Source organism: Python bivittatus, unplaced genomic scaffold (genome assembly GCF_059951505.1).
Source record: "Python bivittatus isolate LINGU-HERP-01145 unplaced genomic scaffold, Pbiv_v1 ctg000330_np1212, whole genome shotgun sequence".
Classification (NCBI taxonomy): Eukaryota; Metazoa; Chordata; class Lepidosauria; order Squamata; family Pythonidae; genus Python; species Python bivittatus.
Genome location: NW_028277058.1, coordinates 32,661,564 through 32,681,607, shown reverse-complemented (window position 1 = coordinate 32,681,607; position 20,044 = coordinate 32,661,564). Strand labels below are relative to the sequence as shown.

Below are 20,044 nucleotides of genomic sequence, written 5' to 3'. Positions count from 1 at the left end.
ATTCTGTTATTATATCCTACAACAATAAAGTAGAGTTCCATTAGTCCTTGTGAAGTCTGTTTCCTGAACTGGCCTACCTTGAAGGTCTGAAAGCTACAGATCATTTGGGTTCTCAGCCAAATCACATAGCATCAACAGCACACAAAAATATTTCTAGTTTACATCCCTAACCAATGCACCTTTACCTTCATAACAGCATTCACTGTACATGTATCCATAAATACATTAAACAACCAAGGGAGCATCCTTGCCTTACTTTCTGCTCAATGCTAAACCATTTGCTAAGCATTCTATTTATTTTCACAGTACTGGCTTCCATGATATATCATGCTTATCTCATGCAGCACTTAACCTTCAGTTCCACACTTGTGTGCCAAAATTCCATCATCAAGCCTGTTCACTTTATTGTACACATCTAAATCAACAAGGATACAATGAATTTTTTCATATGCATACATTCTACAATGAAGACTTCCACATGATATGAAAACTTAGTAATTAAAATGTATTATACCTCTATTTGTAATGCTAATAAAGAAATATTTACAAAGATTTCCCATTAGTTGAACCAACAGCTTAAAAATCTCAGGTAGAATGAATTTATGTGAAATTTGCTTTATTTTATTTGTTCCAACATTAGTAAAGACTTCCTTGAATCAAGCTTGCCTCCAGGGAGTTCTACTGACCATTTAGAAGAAGTTCCATATTTTTCTGGGATGTTCAGGGTAGTCTAGCTTACTACCCTGAGATTTCCTGATGTTCTTCCTTCCAAGGTCTAACTCTGAATTTCTTTAGATCAGCCAAGGTCACAGAGGTGCTAACATTTTTTGTGAACCTAATGTGAAGAAAAATATGGCTTCTGTTGCACATCCATCAATGGGCCATTTGCACACCAATACACACTAGATATGCCAATACGTGACTCTTGTTTTCTCCTTAGTTGTAGTATTCAATGTATCTTACAGTGAGTTTTTTCCAATCTTTAGATTTCTGCTGTTAGGTTAACTATCACATCCTTCATAAATCATCAAGCAAATTGCTGAGCTAATGCTGCCTCCTGCAGGTCAAAGAATCAAATGGGAAATATTCCCACATATATCAAAGTACTGATTTCTATGGTCATGTTGGCTAGAAAAAAATTATTCAGACAATCTATTTATTAATCCAACTCTGCATCATGAAACAGTGTGCATGTCTGACCTCTTTAGGCAAAATGATAAAGTGAAAAGGGGGTGATTAATGGCCCCATTATTGTCAGCTCTCCTGCAGAGTGAGAGGAAAAAACTAAAAGTTGCATGTTTCAGTCTTCAAACCATCTGCTGGCAATGAGAAACGTGGAATGAAAAAGAAAAAATTATAGAAATGGTATAAACCAAAGATCACTGCAATATAATTGCCTGTCATAGATCTCCCTAAAAACACAGTAGTCAGGCTACTTCAGACTGTCACTTTTTTCTGAACTGCAGCCTGCATTATAGAAAATTCAGTCTTAAACCAGTCCTGCTGTAGATTAAATATACCAAGTTCCTCTGCTTTGTATAACTTCATATACAAAATATCCATGTTATTTCTCTCTTTTCCATCTTTAACCATCCCCAAAAGGCCAATCACTCTTAGCCAAATCCTTCTGGTGACATACCCAAATGGTCTCTCACTTTTGATCTACCCCACATATTAACAGGATCAACATGTGGAGTCAATTAAAAAATGCCACATTCATAGTATCAGGAAGCACATCTTTAGCATTCTGATAAATAGAAAACTTACTGTCTGGAATAAAGTATTCTATATTATTTCTATATTCCTATATATATATTTCTATATATTTCTATATGCTCGGTTTAAGAACATGAACACTAATGTGTATGGATAATCAAGGAATAATTTACAGTACATACATGTTTTTTCACTGATAGGATTGCTCTTATGTGCCCAAACAGCATGACAAATATTATTGCAAATGAGGTGACTGCAATTCATAGCACATAATCCATGTTTTAATTATCCTTCAGTTATAGAATATTTTATTTAGAACAAGGTGAAATATTGTTCATTCTTCAGGAGAACTTGCAGAAAGGGACTCTGTAGAGTGATATCTGAAAACAACTTTTTGCAGGCACCAGCTATCTGCCTTTATGTTTATGCCTCAAAAGGCAGATGTTCCCTTAGAATGAAACCATACTAGCTGAATCTTTCCAAAACCTACCCTTTTGTCATAGAAGGTTTAAAAGATTTAAGAACTTTTGGAATCACAAGTACCGCTACATCACTACAAAAAGTAATGCGCTCATCTTTTAATAAGATATAACAGGACACACAGTTAAGGCCCCAAATCTACAGTTCACAATAATTTTGTGATTTTAAAAAATGCTTTTGCAAGTTGTTATAGGTTGCATTACACATTACAGAGTTATTTCATTAAAAAAAAATACTATAAAACACCATCAGTATAGAAATTAGTGTGGCACTGTCCTCAAGAAAATTTGACTAGCAGCTGAAGCAAAAATCTAGGGGACTGCTCGCCATATCAAAAGACCTGTTCTGGGTGTTCTGTGGATGACATTTAGTGGTACTGCTGGAGCTGCTGTAATATGGCACAATAAACTAATGGCATTTTTCTCCAATTAGGACTGTCAGCTGTGGAAATCAAGAAAGAAAGAAAGAATTAGAGATAAAAAATGAAGTAGCAAAATGGAACAAACCTGAGGTACTTTCAAGACAAGTTAAGATTTGTGTTGATCTTAATCTTGTAGATATCAAATCATATCAATTGGCAGAGAAGTTTGAAAATAGGCACACAAATTAACTCAATAGCAGTGAGCAGAGACAAAGTCTACACATGTGCCAAAAGTGTAGAGAACCTCATATACTCATTTTAGTTCATTCATTTCATTTGATTTTACTCTGGTCATTGACCAGCAAATGTAACATTAAAACTATAAAATCTTACAGTTCTTCCATATGAAACTACATATGCTTACAATTATGAAAAAATTACTGGAAGGGTAAAATAAACTATAGAAATAATCAATATAGAAGTAAAATCTACAAAGAACTACAAGATGATTTAATATTAATTATAATGTTAGAATGTATATATTGTTAATATATAATACAGTAATTATTAGACATCCTTTACATAAGAAAAGGCGAGAACCTTAACTGGCCAATCAGGATAATCTATTTACATTTCTGGAATGCAAGTTACAGAATGTAACTTAAGAAAATCATACACATCACAGTCAACAAAAGCTGTCTAGAAAAAAAATCAACAGTGCCCATATTTAAATTTTTCTAGGTGCAGGGTTTTTTTTTTAACTGAACCTAATGTAATACCATCTACTGGATGTATTAATATCTTTGAAAAAAACATTTGTTGGGATGATGTTTCAGTCTTAACCAGAAAACTAAGTAATACATTCTTCTTCTTTTTAAAGTTCACTGAGTTCAATCAAATAATATTTTAAAATGTAGGAACATGACTCCAAACAAAACAGGGGCAAAGAAGAAAATACTGGTTTTCATTTTGTGTTTAATAACTGAAACTGTTTAGAATCTTTTTACCATCTTTAATTGTGTGCCATCAAATCAGTCTTGACTCTTAACTTGCTTCTTCAGATCCTCCTATAGCTCAGCAGTGCTGTAGGAAATTAATATAGAGGATTTGCAAAAGGTGTCATAGAACAAGATTTGTGTATCTTGATGGACTGTGCTTGTGAACTTCTAAGGGATCTATTTGCCTGTTGGCTGTTAGGTGCTGGACTGAATGGATATTAAGATACGTTTACAATTGCTATAAGTGAGTCCATCCACCTTGCTGTCGGTCATCCTCTTCTACACTTTCCTTCCACCTTCCCTAGCTTCTCAAGGGAACTAGGACTTTGCATTTTTATTTTGGTGCCTTCAAGTCAGTCTTGACTCCTGGTGAACTGCCTGGACAAGTCCCTGCAGTTAACTTGGCAAAAATTTCAGAAGTGGTTTGCCATTGCCTTCTTTCTAGGGCTGAGAGAGAGTGAATGGCCCAAGGTCACCCAGCTGGCATGTTTTCTTGGCTATTCATAATTTTCTTAGGAGCCTTCTCCAATATTAAAGTTCAAAAGCCTTGACTTTCGGTGGAGGCATGGCAAACTAAATATGTCTCTGACAGAGCGGAGACAACAACTGTGGCAAAGACTGAAGAACCTCTCCGGTTTATAAGCCTCAAAATAATTCTGTTTCTGGCAAAAAGCTAAGATTTTGATCTAAGAAAGTTATAAACAAATTAAGGGTCCATACAATTTTGGAACATTGAGACTTTTGGTATAAGATTTTGGAAATAATTAAATCAAGTAAACAGCATTTCATGAGAACCAGAATGTTTTGTCTATCCTAAGTCATAACAGAGATTTGAGGCTATGATTTCAGAAATTTGACACTAGAGGGGACTAAAGATTCCAGGCAGAAATTGGGGGGGGGGGAGAGTAAACGCCGTTGGTTTTCGGTTAGTGTGAGGATTTACAAAATGACATAAAATACTATAACATTAGAAATACTTCAGAAGATTTTTGAAGAATGGGGCCAGACATTAGTATCTACAATATCAGAAATGTCAGCAATGATGTCTACTTCTATGAACAGACTATGTCCAAAAGATATTACATCTGGTACATAAATATTAGAACCAGAAATACTGAATTAAAAAAGTGTGGATTACAAGATAGAGAAGGCAGTTATAGTAGAATTACAAATGACATGCCAAGGGAGTGACCACAATAAGGACTTTTTACTGGATATACAAAAGAAGATGATTAAAGTTTTGAAAATCAAAGTGGAAATACAAATGATAAACCAAGACAATGACCTGGATAATGACTTTTTACTGGATTTACAAAAGAGGTTTGGTAAAGCCTCGAAGAAGCCTCTGCAATGGGGAAAAGAAAAAATGTAGATAGACCAAATCCTACAACAACATCTGAATGAATTAAAGATCAAGATTGTTAGAAGTAAAAGTAATATAAAGTTGGTTTGTTTGATTAACGTTAAAATAAGACATGTTTTTATCAAGCTCTGATAACCCTTTATGGACTTTTTGCTGATACCAGGACTGAAAAGTTGATGATTTATGGATTTGCATATAGATAAAGGATGGCTTATGGGAAGAAGAGATATTTATTTTTAACCTTATAGTGAGTGAAGAGTAATCAAATTAGTTTTACTTGTGATGAAGACTGGAAGTCCTTTATATATATTTCTTTTCTTTTTCTTTAACCTCTTTTTTCTTTTCTTTCTTTGCACTTTTTATTCTTTCTTTCCATTTATTTTTCTGAGTTTAGTTTGTATTTGCTTTTACTACTGTAATAAAAATTAAAAGTTCAAAAGTCTCAATACTTTCTACACAGGGAAAACCATTGCCTGCACTGTTCTGATCTTTGTAGGTATAGATAGGCATGACACAGCATCTGAATATCTTTTCCAAGGCCTTCACGGCTGCTCTACCAAGTGCTCATCTGTGGAGATCCTGACTGGTTCCTTTACTGTTCATGATTGATCTGAAAAAGCAGAAGCCATCCACCACTTCACTATCTTCACTGTAAATTCTGAGGCTGGTTTGCTGTACCTGTTTTCATTAGTTTGGTCTTATTTATATTTAATCGTAGTCCCATTTTTCACTGCAACCCTTGACTTGCCTTACTAGAGCTTCCAGATCATTTGCATTTTTAGCTGCAGATTACTGTCATCAGCATAATGCAGGTTATTGATGTTTCTTTGTCTGGTTTTAAAGCAACACCCATCTTCTTCCACTCCCACTTCACTCAATATATATTAAGCATATAGGTTAAATAAATAAGAGATAATATGCAGCCTCGTCTCGCTCCTTTGCCAGTCAGTTTTGCCATGTTCCATCTGGAATATGACTTCCTGACTTCTATATCGTTTTCTCATGAGGAAAATGAGACGTTTTGGGATTCCCATTTTATTAAGTGCATTACATAGCTTGCCATGGTTGAAACAACTTATGAATGACATATTGACTTATTTCTGGTATTCTTTGACTTTCTCACTTATCCAGCATGCATCAGCAATGCATCCTTGTTCCTTGGCCTTTTCTAAAGTCAGCTTGAACATCTGGCATCTCCTTTTCCATGTAGGGGTTTAATCTGCATTGAATAATTCTAAGCATTATTTTGCTAGCATGTGAAATTCGGATCTTGTGCAATGTTTTGCATACTGTGTTAAATCTCCTTTCTTTGATATTGATATGTGGACTGACCTCTTCCAATCTGTTGGCTGCTATATCATTCTCCACATTTGCTGGCATAGCTTGGGTAGAACCTTTATTGATTCTTCTTCTGTTGTTCCCCATATTTCTGTGGACATTTCATCAATTTCTGTTGTCTTTCAACTGATAATGACCAGAGTGCTGATCTAACTTCACCTTCTAGCATTAAAGATTCTTATAAGTAGGGAATATCTTCCAAGTTATCTGGATATCCTGTTTATCCAACTTTGATGTCTCTATTGTACAGAATTTCAATATATTCCCTCCCTCTTTGTTTGATTTTCTTGTTATCAGTTACTATCTGTCCACTGGCATCCTTTAGCATACCAATTCGAAGTTGAAAGTTCCTTTTGAGTTTGAAGATTTTTTTGAAGCCTTTCCTTGTTTTTTTTTTCTCATTTTTCTAACCATTTCATCTTAGTAGAATTCCATAAAAATCTACATGCCTGGTATCCATTTTTCTAATGTTCATATTTTTTTAGGGTATATACACTTTTTGCAAGCAGTTTTTTTTCTGTTATGTGGCTTTAGAGTTTTTCTTCAGTGTATGCATTTGTGTGTCCTTTCCCTTAGCTCACATCTCTCATTTAAAAAACTACATTCCAGAAATTTTTGAAACTCCAGTCACCCTCTACCATATCAATTACAGTTGATGGGAAATTAAAAAAAACTTGGCATATAAGCTCAGGAAATGCAAAGAGGTAAATTAACATTAAAGGGCAATGCATATAAAATTATCTCTGTTCTCTGTAGTTACCAATTGCTAGGAAACATTATTTCAGTTTGTATAAAATATGTGCATCACAAAAATTACATAGGTTGAATTATTTTCCACAAAGAAAAAGTTGGCACAAATATTATTAAAACTCATTCCTGGGAATAAGATCATGGCCATGTGCACTGTCTATTCTTGTGTACAAATATATTGCATTTACTACTTGTAGCAAATCAGATGGCACTGACTTGATGGCTGACTTTGAGACATAACAATAAGCATTTGAATAAAGTGCTTTGCATTTTCATAAAGAACACCTAATTTTAAGGCCCAGTATATTTTATATAAGCTGCACTTTACATAAAAGCATTACATTCTATTTACCCCCACCCCCAAAAGCATACTCTAAGTTTGATCTGTATTCTTAATTCTTTTAACTGTCTTATATTACCTCCATATTTTAAGTAGGTAGAGATGGAGATACAGCAATTTGGTTAAAGAGTGAATTAATACCTGGAGACCAATCTCAGGGAAGTGGCTAGCCACTGGAGAAGACAGTGTACTGAGCTCAGTGTTCTCTTTCCAACCCACCTTTTTTGATCATTATTGCTGTTTATTTTTGACTTAAGATTTGATTGACTGAAAAAAATTAAAAATAACAAAATGCCTAAGAAAGGTAATCCCCAACATGGCAGAGGAATTAAGGCAGACATGGATGAGTCAAGATGGCCAAGACAACAATCCACTCAGTGAAAAGATGGTGGAGGAGGAAAATGCCCCTTTGGAGGATGCAAAACCTGAGTACTACCCTAAAAGAAGCCTTGAGGTTGACTCAACAGGAAATCTGATTAAGTAACTCAAGACCTAACAGAGGAATAAGATAAATCAGCCACTTTAAATTGTATGGGCTTGGCAGATATGTTTGAACATGTAAATAAACAACTAAACGATTTGTCTTCTCAAGTGTCAGAGGTTGCCCAGATTGTTAGTGAAAGCATGTGATGTTGCTATGAAAAATGAGCTTGATATTGGAAAAGTTCAAAAATATATTACTGACATTAGATTGTATTTGGCTGATATACAGGATTGGAACAGAAAAAATAATTTGAGAATTAGAGGAATTAAGGAAAATGCAGAAAATAACTAATTTAATTGGCTATCATAACTCAAAACCAGTTGCCAGATTTGACGCTTACAGAAAATGATATGAAATGTATCCACATTAAATCTCTTCTCCTGAATTCAATAAATTTCAAAAACCAAGACATGTATTAGTAAGATTTTAAATGATCAGATTTAAAGAATCTGATCCACATAATTTTTAAAGAAAAAATCCACATAAAATCTTGTGGACTAAAAGAGATAAATTGGGACAGAGATAAAAATGTTAGTTTTTTCAAGACATTAGTCTTTGCACAGTACAAAGAAGAAAAGCCTTCAAATCTCTGATAGAAGAATTGTTAAAAAGAGGAAGAAGGTATAAATAAAGGTTTCCTTTCAAGCTAATATTTTAACCACAAAGAAAAGATATTATTTCTACATTCCCAGAAATGAACAAAGTCTTCATATACTTCATGAGAATACAGAAAGATTTTTGATATTTAAAAAACTCTTATAACTTTATAAAAGATTCAACAATGGGATCTTTTAGCATTTGGGACTCGTAAGATGGCTGCTGATTATGACTCACATGATTGATATTCTTTCAAATTAGTTAAGAAGTGAGAAAGACAGAACACAGAAAATGGCAAACTTTGTTTAAAGGTTAATATAAGGACAAAGCAAGCTGGAAAGGGAGGAGCTGAAGTTCAACAATCCCCAAAACTAGTTAGAAGATCTAATTAATCCTCTGTGAACTCTGATTACATGTGACCCAAACAGGTTGGAAAGGTGAGGGTGGGAGAATAAATGGAGAAGAGAACTGGGGGTGGTTGGGGGAAAAAGGGTATAAGGGGCGAAAAAGGACAATTAGCCTGAAAATTCATAATACCCTCACAAATTTAATCACACATGTGTTGCTCAGTAGGGTAGCAGAGGTTTCACTGTTTGTTTTGTACAAATAGTAAGCAAAACAAGAATAGTTTAAATGCTGGAGGTTAGGCAATCCAATTAAAAGAATCAGAATCAACTAATACTTATGATCCTTCAATCTATATATTACAGAAAATGTATATATCAGAAAAGATTAAAATTTATTGATTTATTAATCAATCAAATGTATATGGCCGCCCGTCTCACCGGAAGTGACTGGGCAGCATACAACAAATTAATAATAATAAATAAATATTTTGAAAAGGCATTTTTTGCAGAAGGGACTAACAAGTCAAGAAGGATAGCCATCTTATTTAAAGCTAATATAGACATTATGGTAGAAAAGATTCAAAAACATAGAGGGAAGATTTATTTTTATTAAAGGGAACTATAATTTGGCCTTCACATAAACACCAAATCAGAATCAATCAAGTTTATACAAAAAGTCATGAAAGCCTTGAACTAATTTGGCCAGTAGAATTTGGAGTAATTTAAATATTGAAGCAGGTACATCAGGTGAGAAAACAATCAGAAAAACAGAAGACAATCTTTAGCATCTAAGAGTTTGAAGAATTTGATACAACTGCATGAACTTACTGATATTTGGGGTATAATGCATCCATTAACAAAAGACTTTATATATTATTCAAGTAGATGCCAGTCTCATTTGAAGATATATATTTGGGCTTTAAATTTTTTTTCCAGTAAATTAACCCAAATAGAGATAAATCCAGTATATAAGAGGTGAAAGTAAAAGTAAAATGAGCAGAATCAAATAGAAATCTACATAAATAATGAATGTATTATCTTCAGAAATTAAGGATGTATGGATAAAATATAACAGAACAGGCTCAATGTATATATATAGAGGAAAGGAGGGAGGAAGGGAGGGAGGGAGGAGAAAAGCCTGATATTTAGAAATTGGCAAAATTATTAGCCCGATTTTTATTTTTAAAACAAAAATACTATGTATTTGATAATAAAAACTCAAGATGAATGGCAAATCAGCTTCAAAAAGGTAAAGAAAAGTGATATATAAAGGCGATAAATGATACTAATGGTCACATCATCAGAAATACTAAAAATATTAGTAAAAAGTTCACAGATCTTTTTTAAAAAAACTGTACACTTCTAAAAGTCTTGCAACAGAAAAAATAAGTATTTAAATAAACTGAATTTCACAGAATTATCTTTAATAAATGCTCAGTACTTGGACTCATTTTTACAATCAGAAGTTGATATGGTTTTTTAAAAAATATTAAAAGTGGAAAATTCTCAGGTCCTGATGAGCTAACAGATGAGTTCTATAAGGCATTTAAAATATTCTTAAATGAGAATGTTTGTCATTAAGGAGATTTTTTTCCTTTATTATGCTGCAATTCTAAAATACCTTTAATTCCTAAACCACGCAGATCCATTAGAAGTATTTTCTTACAGACTTATCTCCCTTCTTAATACTGATTATAAATAATATACTAAACTACTAGCTAAACATCTCAATTTAATTATGGGGGGAAATTATGCACCCTAATCAATCAGACTTCATTCCAAAAAGAAATATATCTAGCCCCATCAGAAAATTGCCAATTATTATTCACTCTTGTAAATTAACATTTTCTCTATCAGTATGCTCATTAGATATCTTTAAAACTTTTGATCTGTGGAAGGAACTATTTCTAAAACAAACTTTAACAAGTTTTAATTTTGGCAATTACTTTTTCAACATGATAAGTCAGATTTATAATATACCCAATGTCCAGTAAATAATTAATAATTATGAATCAGACCTAGTTTCAAGAACTACAAAGCATGGCTGTCCATTATCCCATTTATTATTTAATCTTATAGAAACATAGCAGTAGTTCTTGATAGCAATAAGGAAATTAAAGGGATAAAAATAGAAGGTAAAATTACCTATTAAATTTACTTGCAGACAATATTAAATTTGCGAATTCTAGTAATACAGCTAAATACATTAGGAATTGGAAGATTTTGCAGAAATATCAAGGTTAGTAGTAAATTTTCAAAAGTTACGACTGAGTTCTTCCGTAACTTTCCTAAAATACAAGGATAGCTAATACTTTAAATATACCAGGATAGCTAATACTTTAAATATACCAGTGGAAAGCAAACCCACCAGTATAAATCTAGGAATTAATATCACCAAAAACATTAACAAACTATTTAATAATAAGTTTATCTCAATGTGGAAGATTAAAAAGGGAAATGAAAATCTGGAATAAGAAATATTTACATATTTGGGGTTGAACTGAGGCAGTTAAAATGAGAGCACTTTAATTTTTTTTTTTTTTAAAAAATTCAAACTCTCTCAGTAGAACTGCTAGATAAAATATTAACATTTTGGCAAAGAAACATTAAACTTTTTGTTCAATACTAAAAAAATTAAGAATAGAAATATCATATATAGACTCAGATATAGGGCAATTGAAGTATTTCATTTTAAAAATTATATTATAAGGCAGCACATTTGGGATATATTATTCCCTTCACAATGGAAACCTGAATGAGACATAGATGCTGCTAAAAAATATACAGAAGGCAAAAAATCCGTTAGATTTTTTTCTTCCAAAATACTTTACAATTGTCAGGTTCAGCCCAAGAAACTCAGTGGGACAATTCAGGAACAGTTCAGTTACTTTATTAGCTTACATCCACTAGACTGAATCTCGCCAGACTAACTCTAACCCCCAACGACAGCAACTAAACACTCTGAATTCCTTAGGGTGGTGCCAGTCTCCTTCTCTTCACTTTCACACCCTCTGGCTGAGGGCTGAGGAGATGCTTGGGATTCCTCTCCCCATCCCTATGACCTTGGACCTCCATGCCACGATCCTCCTCGCTCATGCCTTCCATCACAACAATAGCTATTACAAATAATATATTCAGAGAATCAATTTGGTGTGATAGTTAAGGCACCAACTAGAAATCAGGAGACCGTGAGTGCTAGTCCCATCTTAGGCATGAAGCCAACTGGTCAGTCACTCTCGCTCAGCCCTAGGAAGCAGGCAGTGGCAAACCACTTCCAAAAATCTTGCCAAGAAGAAAACTGCAGGTATTGGTCAAGGCAGTTGCCAGGAGCCAGACTCACTCGAAGGTGTGCACACTCATATATAATAAGGATATAAAGGAGTTAGCATCTCATTATTTATGAAAAATTAGTAATTAATTGCCCTTTCCAACCCAAAAGAACAATGTTAACAATTTATAGATTAGAACTGAAGGTGGGTGACACTCTGTAGGTTTAAAAGAAGCAATCTCACTTACTCACAGCTTTTGTTGCTCACAAGCATAAGTGCACTGACATAAGCTATTTAGGCTTCTGTGCAGCAACTGCATCAAAATGGAAACTATAAAATTGTACTCTACATTTGTCTAATTTTCCTGCAAAGGCACAAATAGTAAGTCAACTTTTCATTGGGTTAGTCCAGATTTTTATTGTGCACAATAGTAGCTTTCATCTTGAAGGTTTTTTATTAAATACACCTTGATATAGAATATATAGCCAATATTATATGTGCTGCCAAACTGAATTTTATTAAGTTTCAGAATCATCTCAATCATTGTTACATCTCTTATTGTATAACTGCATACCTGGGAAGATCTTCAAGTGTTTTGAACTATGATTTACTTAGCCTAGAAAGAAGCTATATTTCCATATGTTCCATCCTAGCACTTCTTCTGGTAAAGGGTAATGGCATACCAGAACCAAAAGGTCCCACTAACACCACCACCTAGAAAATTGTCAAATAACTATACTTTTCACGGAGGTAGGATTGAAAATTTTTCATAATTTCTAGCTAATAACCAGTAGCAGTGGATTCCAACCTCTTGCTGTGCTCCCAACTTTATATTCTGATGGATCCTTTAAATCAGCATTTGCTGATTCAGATGTCACAGAAAACTGGTTTAAGAAATTAAGATAGCTTTGTTAAAACCAGAAGCATTTGTGAAGCTGGAAATATAACACAGTTCAGATATAGTTTGTTCCTAGGATGACATTGCATGGATTTATTGGACTAAAAATATTATATCTGAACTAGGCCTTTACAATATAAATTTGATTATCCACAATAGGGAACAATGCATGCTGATGTGTAGAAGAAAAAAAAAAGTTAAAAATCAGCATTTGTTTTTTGAAATGGGAAAGGGACATTCCTACTGTCAGGAAATGAGTTTTGGAAAGCCACCTGTTGCCTTTGTATGTCTATGACTTCTATGTTTGTATGAAATTGACAAGAATCACAAATGCACCTTTCAGCTTGCAAAACTCCCTCACTGGATCAAATACTTTCTCAGTACACTGAATTATTTTCATTTCTGAAATATGAAGTCTAAATCAAGATAGTGAATACACTCTTTAAATATATTAAGTTGAATAATGATGTTTAAAATGAAGCTACAGATTCCAATAAGGTATGACTATTAGGAATATACTACAAAATACCAATTATAATCTAATAAGACAGACTGTCTGTTCAAATTAAAAATTCTTGAGTTTAAAAGCAGAGGAGAGAGAATTGCCAGGGAGGATAGCATAACATTTATTCGGGCAAATAAAAATGAGATGTGACATAAAAATATAAATAATGGTGTTAAAGTAGGGATGTCAAATGCTCCATGGGGGAGTACAGAGTCTCAAGAATCTTTTGGAAACTTTATCACAGAAATTGACATATACATAATCAAAAACAGACAAAAGAGAATTCACAAAAAGCTGTCATCAAGTTTTCTGTTTTATTTAAGATTTTAGTTTTAATTCTGAAGAAAGAGGTACATTTCCTTGTTTTTAGTTTTAGCGTCAGGTTATAACCATGTTTAATTTTATGTTTCTTTTTTTTCCTGTCTTTCAATACTGCACAAACGTCCAGAAACTACAAGGTTAAGTAAAAGCTGCAGGCAGAGGTCGTCAAAGGTTATGCTCCTGATGATGATCTTGTGGCCCCAATGCAGTGCTATCCCAGAGTGTCTTAATCAGGTGATAAAAAAAAAAAAGAGACTGACAAGAAGACAGAAAGATTGAAGTGAATATCACTCGTGTTTCAGCTGCTTATAATTATATTATGTATATGCTAGGTATTAAATCTGTGATATTTTTAAAACATTACATTTATTTGAAATCTAAAGCCAAAACTTTAAAAAATCCCCTCTGTTAAACCATTTCTTAGCAACATGTCAGTTATTTCTACAGGCAAATTGTCCTTTACCTACTTTATGCCAAAACTTTACTGACAATACTGTCCCACCCCTTCAAAAGAGAGAGAAAAAAGTATTTCCCTGTATAATCAACTCACAGAATGCAACAAGAATGTTGCTTCTCCCCACTATATCTCTGCACTGGATTCTGAATTTTGTATTATTTTTCTGCTATTGTCAACTTGACATTTTCTGCTATGCTAAAATAATTATGTGCAAAAGTTTTATGAAAATATTATTATGCACTTTGATTTCTCTCTCTTAGTGTGTTTAAAGAAATAGTTTTTAAACAGTGTATTTCAAACACTGACTCAGCAAAACATAACAAAAAAAATATAATAGTTATGACCCTGTGATTGCATTGCATTTGGAAGCTGGCTGGGAAAGATTTTTGATCAGGAACCAGATTCTTCAGAAAGAAAAATATGGAAGAGGGGCCATAGATGGGTACAGGAAGTCTGGGAGGAGCAATTCCTGCATTTCTAATGTTTTTGTACTTTTCCTAATGACGATCCAACGCCGAGCTCTGTAGTAAATCTGTGGGGGGTTTACTGGGGGGTCTGAAAGCTGTCTGAAAGCCTGGGGGAGGAGAGTGGAAACTGGCAGGGTTTGAAGGAGGGGAATAGGGGTTCCAGCTGGCTCTGTGCAATGGAATTTGTGTACTGAAAGGGTTACTGTGGGGGGTCTGTGTTGGGGCAGCACTGGGGCCATCCATCTCTGTGAGAGCCTGAAGAGACTTTAGCCAATGTGGTGGATTGTCGTCTTGAAGAGAGTCTAAACTGTTTCCAGCGGAGGCTGGGATACCTAGGAAGAAGAGAAACACAGGGGGAGAAATAGGTTAACTCAAAGCAAGTAAGAACTTCATATTTGAAATAGGACAGCATAATTTAACCAGTAGCCAGATCAGAAAGAAGAATTATTAGCTTGCAGAAATGAAATGACTATTAATACAGTTTTTCAAACACAACTGAAGTTGAGTTTTCCTGGGGAGCATTTGTCCCTTAAGATGATTTTTCACACTTGCCCAGATATTCATCCATAATCATATACAATTACTTCGTTTTCAACCTTTCCAAATCATAATTAATCTTTACAAGGGAAACAAATAGCCTTATAAAGAGAGCTTTATAAACAGTGGAGTATGTCCCTTTTTAATGAAAAAAAATCCAGTAAAAATTCAGTACCTAGGAACCATATTGCAAAGAAAAGCATGCCATCAGATGATGTGGGAACCTACAGAAACCTAAGATATGCTAAGAAAGATGTCAGGCATGCAACAGAAAAGATTGTGGGGTATTAATGTTCATTTGTTCTAAGATTTCTGGGCCTCTTGAAAGTTGGTGGATGGAAGCTGGAAGAGACCACCGCATTGAATTGCTTTTTTCCAAAAAAGGAGTATTGATTAATTTGTGCCAAATATGCACTTGACAATTGTCAATGGAGCTGAATGAGCGAGAAATTGTTACCTGTGATGATTGCGGGGTCCATCCAGCTCCCAGGGCTGTCCCAATTCAGGCTGTCGGTTGTGGCAGTGTTGGACGTTGGTACACTGTGGTTGGCGTTGGAGGGGGAAGTAGCATTGGGCAGTCCACCAAAGTTGATGTTAATGTTCGGTAGAAGTGCCCTTAGCCCGTCCTGCCATTCCTTCATATTTAAACTCTCTACAGAACTGTTGTTGTCTGGGAGATTTATCAACAAAAAAAAAAGAAAAAAGAAAATGAAAGATAGAAAATAAAAAGCTGAAGTTAGAAACAGATGCTGTTTTTAGTGAAAGATGGTGGCTCTCTAAGCATTTAACACTGATTTCCTATCAAGAGAATGGGAGGATGATATATCAAGATGAAGCTTGAATGCTGAGCTGCTGTAGAATATAGAATTATTTAAACATCTAGTGGAGAAAAAATTAAATCCTTCCCCACTAAATCTGGGCAGAAACCTTAACAATTGAAAAAAGAATGATTCTTCCTTTACTAGCAAGAAAATAACCACATCTTTTATATGAAAGCAGCCTTACTCATAGATAAATTTGCCTGCTTTGCTTAATGGTAGGGTATTTAACAGTTTCCTACACAAAGAAGATACAAGCAAGATTACCGAATCCTCACCAGGATTACAGCTGCAAAAGCCTTCTAAATCTACTTTCAAAAAGGGAAAGACAATAAGTACTGAAAGTGGGAACAACCAGAATCTCAGAGAGTGAAGAGAGAAGGAATTTCTAATATTTTTCAGAAAGATTTCAACAAGCTGTAAAGTGGAAGACCAAATGCATTATCATACTGATCTACAAAGCTACAGCATCTCTACTTTTTAAGGAAGACAAATTTAGTGGCAATTTTTAATCTTACAGGAAACTTCCAGCAATTTGGTTTTTAATCCTATCAATACCGCACTCTTTGAACTTCTCTCAAATATACAACTTAGAAAATACCTCATCAGATATGGCAACAACCACTAGATTAGGTAATATTGTATTTAAAAGGGATTTGCCATAGTTATAGGAAAAATGCCTTTCAACAGCTATCAAAACTAAATGGAATGTCCAAGTCTCTGGGGGAAACCCCATAGGTATTCTTAGGGGACAATCAGGAGGCAGATATCAAATATTCAAGAGTCACGTAGCTAGCCAGTGACTACCAAAATCCTCCATTAATAGATCCTAAGCAATATCCTTTATACCCTTCACAAAACAAAACATCACCCATCTATTTTGACCAGGCTCTCCGTGTTTAATCATTATTAATTGTGCTCTATACACCAAGGAGCAAAAGTCTGAGAAGTTTTGCAAAGAGAAAGCAGATGATTACAATACTTATTCCGGAAAATATAATCTATGTATATGATTGAGACAGATTCTGGGACTGATCCAACAAGACTATTTTCAATATATTCAACATAAATCTGTGTTATGTAATACCACTCATTGTATTTCAAAACAACAGACCAAAAGGAATATAAAAGAAAGAGATCAGATCAGAGCTGCAGAATAATTTCTGATTCAGTTCAAAATGGATTCAGTTTACATATTCATTCATGACTTGTCCTTAAAATTTCTTCTTTGAGAAGAGGAAATTGAATTGCAGTACTTAAGATGTCTTCAATTAAGATTTGTGTTAATCCCCACCCCAAAACACTGTTGTATCTTTATCACAAAATTTACACAGTGAGAACTAAAACCACATAGTTATACTACATTTAGTATTTTGTCACTTCTAGTAGCTAAAAATCACCGCTATTAAACACCTGAATTCAGTAAATATAGATGTTACTATTTCATACATGAATAGTTTTCAATAGTTTAAGCTTCCCAAAACTGACTAAACATCCTCAAGAATTACTTCAAAGATTTCAAGATATGTTGGATATATATCTTGTTCGATACATCTGCAACTTCCTCTTTCCTGCCCTCTTCCTTCATTTGGCTTATTGGGAGTGGGGAAAAGAACCACACACATTTCAGTAGGATTAAACCCACTTAAATTCATATAAGAAATTATAGCCTTAATATTTTTAATTAGAGTTTGTTCAGTTTAATTCTAAGTAATTATCATTCATATTACCTAGATGGAATAATTTATTTATTGAAGGCCCAATTTTTCATAGTATGCTTTTGTGTTTGCAAATATATAATATTAATATTCCTTCCAATTTTCAGTCATATAAAAGCCATTTAACTATAACACAGCTAATTTCAAGCCAATATTGTTCTTAAACATTAGTCCTTTCATGGACTCCTCTTTCCTCCTCAGTATTTCAGTGAGATTAGAACGACCTCCCTTTAATGCTGTGCTTACAGCAGAGAGAGATTGAGAGAGAAATTTAATAAATTATTATTATTTGTATAGCCTATGACCAACCATACAGCCCCCCCATCCCCACCCAGTACACAGAAAACTGTAATGTTAGGAAGGAGACAAGTCTGTACTTCTGAAATACATTATATGATTATCGTTGAGCATACACAATATCCAAAGCTTTTTGAGAAAAAAAAAATGCCACTGGATCCCAAGTCACTATGTTTATGAAATTCTTTGGCACTTAGCATATATTTATTAGCTTTGTGATTGTTACTAGAAATGCGAAAGATCTGTTGATAAAAGTTAATTCTCATCCCCAACTGTAAAATATGATTTTTGTTGCTATATTAACTAATTAAAAAGCTGCTCTTGACTGATAATGGGAGGTTTACTGTATCCAAAAATAATAGGAAGAAATAAAACATGTCCAATCTTAAATCTTTTAAAGAAACTGTTAATTTAATCATGTGTTATATATACACACACACACACACACACACACACTTAATAGTGGTGCTTCTACACTTCATTTAAAATTGGATCCAAACATGTTTCTAATAACATATTTGAAACAAATAGTGAATCTACTCACAATAATTAGACTATTATTATTCCATTAGCCCACTGGAAATTGAATGTTTATGTTATATCTTCAGTTATCTAGCAGTATAAGAAATAAAGTGAAGACAAAAAAGCACTTCAATGGAAAAACTGTTTTACTAGTAAACAAATTAATAAGGAAAATGTAAATATAGCAAAATTTTTGCTATATTATAAACTGAATATGCTATATTTAAATAAGAAATGCATATTTTTTTAAATGGAAAAGTATCAGTATACTACAATAAGATTGTGAAATGATTTATTAAGTTGATTTAAGTACAATTCCTTGTGGCTTATCAAAAAACAGTTCTTGTTCTAGAACAACCTTTTAAGAAATTGGTGTAGTAAATGAATTATCATTTGTAGAAACATTTATATTTTTTAATGAGAACACTCCATGCTGCTAATTTTTTGAAGTATGGTTAGTTAAATTTCCTTTAATCAAATTTCTACAAAAATCTTTCCAACAATCTGCCCTAAAATACTAAATTTGCCAAAATTAAATACAATATAACTCAATTTTTGACATGCTAACTAAATCCAAATAAAGCTTTCTTTCAGACATGCTCAGAATGGTAGTGTTCATAAAGTGATCTATGAATTTACTACATGAATATTTTCCTACCCATTAGATGTTAATGAAAGGTTAGTAAAATAGACAAGTGTGTTAATTCCTATGCTAGATGAATTTATAACAAATAATGCTACAGGAGTTCTTCTATAAGCATTAAGTTGAAAGGATTAGATACCAACAGCTTCATTCTACATTACTGGAATTACAAGATACAGATGCAATGAAAATAACAAGTGCCCTTAAGCCCTGATTCCAGAAATCAGTGGCAAAACTGCACATATAAAATGGAAGTGTTAATCATCAGCACAAAAAAAAAAAAAGGAGAGGGATTTTGGTTTCAATATCTAGAAAGCTGTGTTTCTGTTGCTATAACCATGTCATTCATTTTAATCTGAAAAACTTCCCATGTTCTTCTATACAATAATGGACTATAGAAGCAGAAGAGATAAAATGCTTATCACCAGGCTCCAAATAGTAGACTGAGCTATACTTTATTCTTTAAATCAACAAAAATTTAAAAAGAAAAAACTAAACATTTCTTAAAAACATTTTAATTGTAGCATCAGTTTATACTGGACTAAAAGATTATAGAAAATATCTAAACATTAGATATAGAAAATATCTAAGCATTCAAGTTTTGATATACAGTGGGGCAAAAAAGTATTTAGTCAGCCACCAATTGTGCAAGTTCTCCCACTTAAAAAGATGAGAGAGGCCTGTAATTTTCATCATAGGTATACCTCAACTATGAGAGACAAAATGGGGAAAAAAATCCAGAAAATCACATTGTCTGATTTTTAAAGAATTTATTTGCAAATCATGGTGGAAAATAAGTATTTGGTCACCTACAAACA

General features: G+C 33.5%; 1 protein-coding gene across 9 annotated transcripts in view; it reads right to left on the bottom strand.

The window, feature by feature from the left end:
• The window catches only part of CNOT4 (CCR4-NOT transcription complex subunit 4), an 84,291-nt gene that overhangs the window by 5,794 nt on the left and 58,453 nt on the right, over nucleotides 1-20,044 (bottom strand). For 5 of the 9 annotated variants that reach the window (XM_015889092.3, XM_015889093.3, XM_007434305.4 and 2 more), the window contains 2 exons: nucleotides 15,686-15,898; nucleotides 14,114-15,023 (listed from right to left, as the gene is read on the bottom strand). The exons of 1 other annotated variant lie outside the window; for it this stretch is intronic. In XM_015889092.3, the coding sequence (XP_015744578.1) occupies nucleotides 14,722-15,023; nucleotides 15,686-15,898 (515 nt within the window). In that variant the 3' untranslated portion in view covers nucleotides 14,114-14,721. Of the gene's footprint in view, nucleotides 1-14,113; nucleotides 15,024-15,685; nucleotides 15,899-20,044 lie in introns of those variants that run through there. 3 more of the 9 variants (XM_015889094.3, XM_015889095.3, XM_007434309.4) reach the window with 1 other exon arrangement.